General features: G+C 33.2%; 1 protein-coding gene and 1 long non-coding RNA gene across 7 annotated transcripts in view; one reads left to right on the top strand and one right to left on the bottom strand.

Annotated features, from left to right (window-relative positions):
- LOC105109287 (uncharacterized) overlaps nt 1-7358 on the bottom strand; it is an 18988-nt gene extending 11630 nt beyond the window's left edge. Inside the window, exon 1 of the long non-coding RNA XR_839219.1 lies at nt 7159-7358. This is a non-coding gene — a long non-coding RNA (uncharacterized LOC105109287). The remainder of the gene's footprint in view (nt 1-7158) is intronic.
- LOC105109288 (transcription factor BIM1-like) lies at nt 3718-10612 on the top strand. Of its 6 annotated transcripts, none has more exons than XM_011003936.1 (13): nt 3718-4009; nt 4315-4466; nt 4587-4667; nt 5774-6151; nt 6775-6864; nt 7365-7464; nt 7555-7688; nt 7867-7975; nt 8388-8457; nt 8538-8633; nt 8746-9197; nt 10029-10158; nt 10245-10612. In XM_011003936.1, the coding sequence occupies exons 2-13, from the start codon at nt 4430-4432 to the stop codon at nt 10362-10364; spliced, it is 1797 nt and encodes a 598-aa protein (XP_011002238.1). In that variant the 5' UTR covers nt 3718-4009; nt 4315-4429; the 3' UTR covers nt 10365-10612. The 6 variants fall into 6 exon arrangements, with proteins under 6 accessions (XP_011002238.1, XP_011002241.1, XP_011002239.1 ...); XM_011003939.1 differs by having other exon boundaries at nt 4573-4667; XM_011003937.1 differs by having other exon boundaries at nt 4294-4466.
- The last annotated feature ends 1227 nt before the right edge of the window (nt 10613-11839 follow it).

Genomic DNA, 11839 nt, shown 5'->3' with positions numbered 1-11839 from the left:
ATTCAGCTCATTTGGACTTCTAGAACTCCAGATATGGCCAAAATACCGAACAGTGCTCGGGCTGTATTTATGTGATAGACCTGCATTAAAAATAGACATTTACCATAAATTATAGGTATGTTATATTATTAGATACATTATTATAAAACATGTTTTAGTTAAGGAGTTATTGATACTTCAAGTGCAAAATGATGATATAAAACCTTGATAAAAATGCACTTTTAAGTACTAATCAAGAATACATCAATATTTTGGCCGTGTCACTTATCATTGTGGAGAGTAATGACTTATTGGATTTGATCCATGTGTTGGTTTTTTAAACTACTTGTACTTGTATTGTATTGCCCCTTAGGATTTTGTTGTGGATGAGATGAAAACTTACCTTTCTATTGAAAACTAAGAGTAGATGTGAATTTTGCAAGAATATTTTTAAAATTTGTTATACTTTGAGCAAGTTGAGTGTTGATTGTCTCTTGCTTTTCAATGAATGCATATAAAGTTTTCTCAAGATTTCTTCTACAAGAGGGAATATAAGGAGGTACATATCCATAAAAATATTAAAAATTATGGTATTGTTAAAATGGTGGCTGTGAAGTTTGTGCATTACTCTTCCAACTGAAATTTAGGTGATTTCTCTAACTAGGGTTGTATGTTTGCGAGTATCGGCTTTGAAAACCATTTAAAGCATGGGCATGCTTATGGAGGTATCCATTGAAAAAAGGCAAAATTGGACAGTTATTGGTTGAGTATTCATTGGTTTCATAGATTTCACACGCAATGTTTTGAACAAATTTTAATTGACCACTCCTTTTCAATTCTAGTGCTTTGACTTTTCTAAATAAAGATGCAAACTTGGCTTGAAGGTCATGATCTTCCTTAAAGTTATACATTCCTCCACTAGATGTATAAGATTGAGTTTTACTTTGTACCTCATAAGTGTCAATAGTGTCCTAATTTTGAGCATTTTCAGCTAGCAAGTCTAGGTGCTCTATTGTTTTATTAGGGTCTTTATCCTCAAAAGTTCTATTGCACATCAATTCAATCATTTGCCTATCTTTAGGTGTTAACCCTTCATAAAAGTATAAAACCAATATTCATGTTTCAAAACCATTATGAGGACAAGTATTAAGCAAGTCTTGATACCTATTCCAACATTAGTAAAATGTTTCTCCTGGTTTTTGAATGAAAGTGATGACTTGTCTTTTGAAAGAGTTTATTCTGTGAGATGAAAAAAACTTCTTTAAAAATTATTATTGCATTTCATCCCAAGCGCGAATGGATCCTAATCTTAAATTTTATAGCCATGTTTTAGCTTTATTTTTTAATGAAAAAGGAAAAAACTTTAATATGATGGTATTCATGCTACAATTTGAGTCATTCTAGGTGTTCGAAACCTCCTCAAATTTTCTTAAATGTAAGTATAAATTTTTTTAAATCTAAGCCATAAAAAAAAGGTAAAAGTTGAATAATATCTGACTTAAAATTAAAATAAGATGCATAAGAGGGAAGACTATGAATGAGGGTGCACTTGTTCTTGTGGGATTCATGTGATCTCTAAGTGTTCTAATATGATTATTTTCATTATTCTTATTATGAAGTGATTGATTATCTTCTTCGACTATATTTTTTGAAAATAATGAGGATACTCTACAAAGTCTATCACTTAATCTATGTGACCATACTCTTATGCATGTGTAGGAGGAGAATAAAAGGAAGAAGAAAACAAAACAAAACAAACGAAACAAAGTTAGATAAAAGAAAAGTGAAAAGTGAAAATAAAATAAATATCATAATTTATACAAGAATTTACCTCCCTAGCAATGGCACCAAAAACATAATATGACCAAAAGATTAATCTCTTTTATAAGCTTCACCATCTTTTTGTCCTTTCAATTTCAATATTTCAACTTATCAATCAATCCTTTTATTTATATGATAGACCTGTATTTATGATGAACATAAATTATCAGACTTGTTGTTATAAAACATGCTTTAGTTGGGAAGTTATTGATATTTTAAATACAAAATGATGATATAAAACTTTGATAAAAATATTTTTTTAAATACTAATCATTTAACTCGAAAAAAAGAAAAGAAAAGAAAGACTAGACATAGTCTTAAATAGAAACAACAGAATGCTTATTGTTTCTTTATTTTCATCTTATCTTCCAAAAGTCAAATATATAAAAAGACACTCTCTTCAACCTTCCATGTAGTTTTTAATATTTATTATGGGTCTAGTCATTATTATTGTTATATCATACTCAAGGTTTTGCTAAAAAATAGGATTTAAGTTGTTAAAGACATTTTTCAAATATTGTTTTTAAAGTTAATTATATTGCAGCAAATCAAGCAATCTCTTATTTTATTAGTTTTGGTAATTATTTAATAATTAAATTTCATTTGAAATTCAAATCAACACATTTTAAAAAATCTCAAATATATAAATTAATTTTACCATAAGAATTGAATTTAATTCTAAAAATTATAAAAAAATAAATAAAATGCAACAACACAATAGGATTTATGATAGAATCTAAGCGGTATAATAAAGTCTCAAATCTTCAAGGTAAATTAGGCAATTAACACATAAAATATAAATAAATAGTAAAATAATACAAGATAAAAAGGCTTAGTTGAAATAACATAGTTTGAGGATATATCGGTTAAAAAACATGATATTTCAATAATATCATAGTTCAAAACTATAATATTTTACTAAATGTCATGTTTGTGAACTATAATATTTAATATCTTGCCACTCTTCATAAGCGCAAAATTTATGAACACTTTGATAACACTTATTTGACTATCTCGACATGAGAAATTCTTATCCAAGTACTTTTTTCTTCAACCAGCCTATCAAAAAAGGCAACTAGCTTAACAAAAGGAATCAATTGTAACTAGATTGATTTTATTTAAGGGGTGTTCAAAGCTATTTTAGCTGTAAATCGATAAAAATTACTAGACAATAGATAAAGTACGGGGATTGAGGAAAAATACATAATTATGCACTACTCGACAAATTTCATGATTTAACTCTTAATTTTTTTATTTTCTGCAAAAGTAGGTTTCCAAAATAATAAGATATGAAGCCATTTCAAAATCTAATTGATATTGTTGTTTTAAATTATGACATCAATCAATTAAAATTTTATATGTCGCAATTTAAAATTATAATATTCAAATAAATATTGCATTTTGAAACCATAACATTAATTAAATATTATGATTTAAAATTCTTAATATCTAAATATTATATTTTAAAAATATAATATTTAATTTATATAGTGTTTTTGAAGCATGACAAGATTAAACTACTATTTCACTGATTTTTTTTTCAAACAAAGTCATTCTCTCGCATGGTTAAGTTTACAATGTTAATTTGATAAAGAAAAAAAAAACAAATCTTGTGGTATTAAAGGAGACAAACTATAATTAAAAAGAAATTTGATAAATTACTTAAATCAGAAAAAAATAGATAAGGAAATTTTTTCATGGGGAACGCCAAATGCCAAGTAAATTATTGAGTTCCGTGAACTCAGTTGACAACAGACAAAATAAAAAATAAAATACTCCATGACTAACAAAACGGAAACGTTATCCGTGACCCTTAACGCCGTCGGCCCCGCCGCAACGACGTTAAAAACGCCGTTTCTGAAATAACGGAAATACAATGAAGCATGCTAGTGAATAAGCTGTATAAAACAAAGATCCCAAAGCAAGGAAACAGCAGGGGAGAGAGAGAGAGCGAGAGTTTCTCCGACTTGCAGTCCTTTATTTTGCTGCACTGTTCTTTTTTTTATTTTAGGAAGAGAAAAAATTGTAGGAAGAAAAGGATAGAGAAACCCAATTCTTTTTTTATTTTTTGAAATTCAAAGGAGATTCTTTGTGCATTTTCGTTCTCGTTGAAGCTATGATTTAGATCATTTCTGGTATAGAATTTCGTGTTCGAATTCTTGTTCTTGAAGCAGAAACTGGAAGAAAATTCACGCAATTCAGATCGAAGGTACTAAAACTTTTAGCTTTAATTATGAAATCTTAAACTTTTGAACTAGTTTTTGACTTCAATTATGGATAATCTTAAATTCAAAACTTTTATAGACGTAGAATTCTGATTTACAAGAATCCCTCCTCCCCCCTTTTAGCAGTAATTGTATTGCAGAGACATCTGTGATTTGGTGTTGTGGTTGGTGGCCGAAGTTAGTTCGTTCGTTCGTTCATTCATTCATAATTTAATTTCCGTTTTTTCTTTGAAAAGATTTAGTAAATACTCAATTTTGTTGATAAAAGTGAATGCGCCTCCGATCTCAGGCGGCGGTGCCATATCTTTTAAGAAAATTTAAATTCCTAGCCTTAAAGACGGATCTGATAACAAGCGATTTAGAACGTACAAATATTCATTGAATTACAAGATATCTCCGTTTGGATGGAGCTTCCTCAACAACGTCCTTTCGGAACCGAAGGTATTTTAATCACTCGTACATACTATTTCTTTTCTTTTTTTAAATTATCTTAGCCTATGAAATGATTAAAAGAAATCGTAATGTGTTATTAACTGTGATTATGAAGCATGTTTTCTACAGGAAGCAAACCAAAACACGACCTTCTTTCACTGTACAGGCATTCTTCAACTGTCCAACAAGATCCAAGACCACCTTGTCAAGGTACTATCAATTTTCATTTTTAGATCTCTTAGAGATTGTTTTTAGTTTCTCAAAATCAAAGAAAAGAGTCCATCACAGACTTTTGTCGTCGATTGGTGAGGATTTGTGGATGCACGTGACACCCAACTGAATGATGGGATCTGGGCCAGGAAAGTAGAGTAGGGCAGGGTAAATAGGCTTTGCTAAATCCGAAAAGGAAAGAGTTAGAAGTTAGCAATTAGCACCATCAGATTGGGCATCGGCATGCCGTATGGTGTTTTGTTTTTTGTTTTAATATGGGACCTACTTCTTAGGAGTTAGACATGATGTGACAGGTCACATGATTCACATCCACCCCTCTCTTGTGCAGGTGTCATGGTATTATTTTAGTAGAGCAACCTATTCTTTCGCAAATCGCAATCACAAACCATTTTTCTGTAGAGGGAGAAGCAGTCCGTCGTTTTCCCGTAAACAGTTTAAATAATTAATTAATTAGCTAATGAGAAGTACGTACTTTATCAAAATTCCTCTTCACATGGTCCTTAATTTAATCTGCACAAATGACTACAACGGTGTGGTAATTAATTAATGTGTACTTATCAATAATAGTTTCTATATAAATGAAATATTAGGTGTCGGGTCGGAGAACGGAAGTATTCGAGAATTACAGAAACTCTTAATTAATTTTCATATTGACGTGTTTAATATACTATAAGCATGTTGAATGTTAACGGGAAGTTTTGACTTTTCTAGTTTTTCCCTGAACGAGTAGGTTAATCTTTGCATGCAATCTTCTTCAAGGCTCTGTTAACTCTGTCATAGTTTTGTACAGAATTACAAGTTAGGTTTTTGTTTCCCTCCTCATCGAAAAAGATGGCACCATGCTTTTGGATCTGTAGTTTGACAAAAAAAGAAAATAAAATTGATTTGAATTATTTCGAGTTCAGATTTATTAGCCTGTTTTGGTGGCCATTTGCTGAGTTGCTAGATTAATTATTTATCATCGATCATTCAACTTGACAAAATTAACTCAGTAGTAAATTTCAGAGTTTATTACAGACTTGATGGAATTCTAGTAGGATAGATTACATCTGAAAAGGATCATCCCTTTTTCCATGCTTAAACAGGTGGCTACCTCAAAACACACGATTTTCTTCAACCACTGGAACGAGGAGGCAAAACCACTGCCAAAGAAATAACCAACGTTGAGGTTTTGACGGTTGAAAAACCACCGCCTCCGGCACCACCACCTGCGGTTGAGCACATCCTCCCTGGAGGAATTGGGACGTACAGTATCAGCCAAATTTCTTATTTCAACCAAAGAGTTCCAAAGCCAGAGAACACAATATTTTTAGTAGCTCAAGATAGCAGTACCGATAAAAATGATGACAACTCAAATTGCAGTTCTTACTCAGGAAGTGGATTCACACTTTGGGAAGAATCCGTGTTGAAAAAGGGAAAGACAGGGAAGGAGAATGTGGGAGAAAGATCCAATATTATAAGAGGTACTTAATAATTATTTGTACGAGTGTGTTCTGTTTGTTTCCTTGCCATTGTTGTGCTTTGCATGTGCATGTCCATCCCGTTCTGCCAACATACAGCCAAGGAATATGACTTTAAAAATATCGATAAAGTTTTATTGGCCTCATTTTTAGTGTAACCCAAGAAAAGCACAAATTAGTGAAATAGACTGCATGATAATATAGGTATGACGAGCACTTGGTTACACTGGTATTCATTAGATATCGAGGGTTGGGATTTTTTTCAGTAAAAGAATTATTTCAAATTCGTTTGGTAGCATGAAATTTATGCCGATTTCGTGTCTTTTAAAAAAAAAAAATGGAAAAGCTCCATTTTGAAGAGTTTTTAGTTGCTTTCTTCGTGTATATATTATTTACAATCTTTGTTTCTAACAGTTGTTTGACCAAAAGTTTTTTTTTTTTTACCACCACAACACGACGTAACCTCTAATCCTCACTCACTGACCTTTAGGCTCAAATTGTTTGGTTGTTTTTAGGTTGCTTGAAGAGATGAAAAACAAAATGTATTTACTATGATAAAAACATATTAGATTAGGCATCGGGTTCGAGTTAGTCCCGGGCATCTCGTGCTGATGTTATTACTACAGGATCAGTTTCAGTGAGCCAAGGAAAGACCAGGTCCAACGAGCGTAATCAGCCCAAGCTTGTCTCATTTGATGGCTTCTCTCTCTGGAATGGTAAGCTGGGGCCGAAACTAGGCAACCCATAAGGCTATTGCTAAAAAAAAAAAAAAAAAAAAACTACGGATTTGAAAAATAAAAACCAATGTGTAGATTTCAATATGACGAGGGCGATTTAGAGAAGACTTTTAAAACCAAACAATGATAGCATTGCATGGCGAAAGGGTCCAATTCTTCATAATATTTTAAGTGAAAAATCGAGTAGGCAGACCACGACATGATAAGTTATCTGATCTTTAATTTCATAATTAAATAGCAATATTGCAAATTTTTTTTTTACAATAGATTTACATTATTTTTTATAGCAATAACAGAATAAATTAATCAAAAAATGAAAATCACAGAGCTAGAGCTCTGGGCCGAACCTTTAATATGCTTCCAGTTCATTCGTCATCGCTTAAAAGTAAAAACAAATTTACCCATTGACAAGTATTGTTTCAAATGATATTACGTACAATTTATCAATGATGATTGGAAGTATGTTTGGCACGTAACAGAAGCGGCATTGAAGATGGGTGAGTGGACGACTTCAGAGAGGCCGTCACAATCTTCATCGAACAACCATCGCAATAGTTTCAACTCTATTTCGACCTCGCAGTCCGTCTCCTCCTCCTAATTTTTCATGTTTTTTTTTTTACCCCTTTCTAAATCTAATGAAGCGATTTTGTTTTGTTGGTATTCTAACAGGCTAGCAGGCAGGAGGAGTACCCAGAGCTTCATAGAAATGATAAAGTCAGCCAAAGGTTGTACTTTGGATGATGATGTTGACGATGAAGAGGAGTTTCTTCTTAAGAAAGAAACCCCTTCTCCTATCCGCAAAGGTATATCTATTGTTTATATAAACAAGTGAACGTATAACAGTTATGTTGCATCCACAGACTTAAAAATTCTTTTATTTGAAAAAAAAATTGTTTTAGTTTGTTGCTGTGGCCATTGGAGCTGTATGTTTATGGAATTAATGACATTTTTTCTTTGTTTTCTTTGTGGTAAAATTTATAGGTGAATTGAGGGTGAAGGTGGACGGAAAGAGCAATGACCAAAAACCTGACACGCCTCGGTCAAAGCATTCTGCAACTGAGCAACGTAGGAGGAGCAAGATAAATGACAGGCATGTGTTAATTGACGTATTTGCAAAACCCAAGGACCTTTTATTCTAATCAGCTACAAAACGTTGTTGACTTGTTAGAAGCGAAGTTTCGGTAAATTTAAGAACGTTAATTTGGCAAAGCAACACAACTCCACACAATCTGTTCCTTTTTTTGGACTGCTTTTATCATGAAACCCACCCGATGGATGTAAACTAGAAAAAGCCCATTACAAAGCTAATTAGTTGATCACTTTTTTTTTTGTGGAAGCAAACATAATTAAGTACTTGTTTCTAGTGGGAGGAGAAATGGTTTGGTTGGGATGTGTTGGGCTTCATGTTCCCTTGCTGGATTGCAGGATTCCTAATTTAATTGATAATTACGACTGCTTTTGTCAACATTATGCTTCAGTAAAATTTGGAAATTATCATGCAGATTTCAGATGCTGAGAGAACTCATTCCTCGTGGTGATCAAAAGAAAGATAAAGCATCTTTTCTCTTAGAGGTACATACTTTTCTTATAAAATTATGTTTTTTTTCTTCAATAAATGGTGTAAATGATGAAGTCTGTGAATCTTTTTACAGGTCATTGAATACATTCAGTTTCTACAGGAGAAAGTACAGAAATATGAAGCATCTTACCAAGGATGGAACCACGAAACAACAAAACTGGTGCCATGGGTAAATTTTACATTACCTTCATATTTTCTAATGTTTTGTGGCCACTATGTTTTTTGAGAGCGATGCTCGTTATTATTGCAATCTATCAGTTGATCCTCATTCGCTACGACAGAAAAATAATAGCAGGCCTGTGGAAAGTTCTGCTGATCAGTCTCGAGGCTTGAATAGTGGTGCTGGTCCTGCATTATTATTTGCTGCAAAGTTAGATGAGAGAAACATAACCATTTCTCCTTCCATTAATCCTGGAGGAGCACGGAATCCAGTCGAATCTGACATGACCTCCGCTAATGCAATGGATCGCCATCCTGGTTTTACAAATAAATCATTACCATTTCCTATCTCGCTGCAGCCGAACTTCAATCCTGGCAGGACTGCAGGCGCAGCAGCTCAGTTTCCACCTCGACTGCCATCTGATGCGGAGAACTTGGCAAGCCAAACTCAACCTCAATCATGCCATGCCAGGTCATGGAGCACTGACGAGGCTGTTGCTAGTGATAAGCTGAAAGAAAAGGATCTGACTGTTGAAGGTGGTACAATCAGCATCTCTAATGCGTACTCTCAAGGGTGAGTTGCATATTGCAATTTATAGTTTCAAACTCATGTTATGCACATATTCTTACACGTCTCTGTTGGTTCGTGGTACTGTCTGATTACCCTGATGATAAGTCAAAATATTTCAAGTAGATGATAACAAGTGCAAAACTAGATCACTTAAATGGTGATCTGTGAAGTGCCACTTTCTTTTAGCACACTCCTTGCCTACTTCACTCTAGGGATTATAAATTACCTGCCTCTGAGGCATTATACTGTACCTGCTTATTCATGTTATACATAGCTTGTTTGCTTCTGGTAGATTTTTTAGCAGTCATGAAATCCGTGCAAGAAGTGAAATTATACATGAACTTTCACTTTGACATCTATGTCCCAGCTGCATTGCTCTTCTAAGATGGTCAGGGGACATCCTCTTCTGACTTAGATACGGCTCGTTGCACAATTAGATTCCTAAATATTAGAAGCACATAATGAAGGCTACTTCTAACAATAATACATGAATCGGATCTTGTTTCTAGGATAAGCTGAACTATTTATTGAGTCTTTTCAATTCATTCAAACTCCTCTTTCTGGGTTTTGCAAATAATTTCTTTAGATTCTTTCTAGTGCCGCAGTAGTACCACCTCAATACTCATCATATGGATGGATAACTTTATATACTAGGTAAATTTTCAAAGAAAAAAGAAAAAAGAAAAGAAAAGAAAAGAAAATAAAGAAGAAGTAGTCTAGCACTTTTTTGTTGATCACTGAAGACGTATTATGGCAAGTAGCCTTCTGTTAGCCCTTTAAGAAGAGTATTGGTTGATATGAGTCAATAACATAACTTGTATTGGAATTAAATAGGTTGGTAAATACTTTGACGCTAGCCTTACAGAGTTCAGGAGTAGATTTGTCTCGGGCCAGCATCTCAGTGCAGATAGAGCTCGGGAAGACAGGAAATAGTGGACAAACTGCGTCAACATCCATTACAAAGGTTTATTGGCATTTTACTTTGGAATAATTTCAACTATCGTTTCCATCAAATTACTCCTAACCTTTGTATTTTCCACTTTAACGTAGGATAATAACGTTCTCCCAAGCAATAAAGGCACAACACGTTCAAGAGTTTCAGGCGGTGAAGAATCTGTTCAAGAACTAAAGAAGCTCAAGACAAGCAAAGCTAGTGCAAGAGTTGCATAATTTCGTTCCTTTGTACTTGATTTTTTTTCATTGTTTTGTTATCCTGTCCTATCGTGGGGGTTAATTCATATCTTCTCCTGGTTTACGACCTAATTAGTTGAGCCAGAAATGATTGTACATGTAGTTGCTTTTAATTTGTTGGAATGCACATATATCCTAGCACACAAATATGTAACTTTTCCCGTTTGTTCATTACTTTATCCGTAGAGGCTTCCTTTCTAATATTGAGAAGCGGGCTTTTCATCCAAGTTTTTCTACTTGTGAATTTTCTAAATCACTGTCAATAGCCTGTGATCACTCGCTTTTGCTGAGATGCACATGTGGGGTTGTATTTCTAGGAAGGAGAAAGAGGTGCTTGATTGTAAAAATGGCCTCAAGGTGATGTACATAAGCATGTCGAAGTATTGTATCATTTGCCAAATGTCCCTAACTTCAAATCGATTGAACATGTTTTGCCAGTGAAGTTTGGCGTAAAAAAAATTGTTTTGTTGAAGGTTGGTGTATAAATTCGATGCTCAATGTGAATGGCATTTGACATCGGTATGCAGAACCCAATCATATTGATAGGGATGATAACGGAGCCATGATAGAATAAATAAAAGGTGAAGGTTCCGTGTTGGGAACGGTATATTTTCTTAGTTGATGGGCCTTCAATCATTTTTCAAACACCTTGAAACTTTCTGTCAGGTTTTTTGTAGGAAATTTTTAATTTTCCATCTCCAATCCTTTTTAGAATCAAGAAAACTAATATTGTTAAGACAATTGTACGTGGTAAAATTCCCAAAACATTCTTGTTGTTACTGTTTTATGCTTTTTTTTTTTACCATGAAATAACTTGACATCTTTATTAGACATTAGCTATAGATGATTTATCAATATTCTTTACAAGGATTATTCATGATTATTAAAGGCAATATTGTATCTTGATTGTTGTTGAGCTACATGATTGGTTTTTTTGTATCATGTCCTTGATTAGTATTTAAAAGTGCATTTTTATCAAGGTTTTATATTAACATTTTGCACTTGAAGTATCAATAACTTCTTAACTAAAGCATGTTTTATAATAATATATCTAATAATATAAGATACCTTTAATTTGTGGTAAATTTTCATTTTAAATGCAGGCCTATAACATAAATGAAAGGATTGATTGATGAATTTAAGAACTAAAATTGAAAGGACAAAGAGATGGCCAAACTTAGAAAAAAGATGTTGGTGCAGTCCAAACTAGAACACTATTCGGTAAATGGGTCATATCTGGAGCTGTAGATCTTAGATTTAGGTCTACTTTATATGGATGGAAAGGTAAGACATAAGCCTATAACTTTCATATGGAGGCCAAGATTTAAAAAGGTCATTTTCAAGTCCAAATTATAGCAACAACAAAAAAGCTCAAATCTATCCTATAGCCCACGCATTGTTCCATTTTTGGACCATATTTGAAGTTCTAGAAGTCCAAATGACCTCTATTTTTT

Source organism: Populus euphratica, unplaced genomic scaffold, assembly GCF_000495115.2.
Source record: "Populus euphratica unplaced genomic scaffold, PopEup_1.0 scaffold303.1, whole genome shotgun sequence".
Lineage (NCBI taxonomy): Eukaryota > Viridiplantae > Streptophyta > Magnoliopsida > Malpighiales > Salicaceae > Populus > Populus euphratica.
This window is presented reverse-complemented; position numbering and strand designations above follow the sequence as displayed.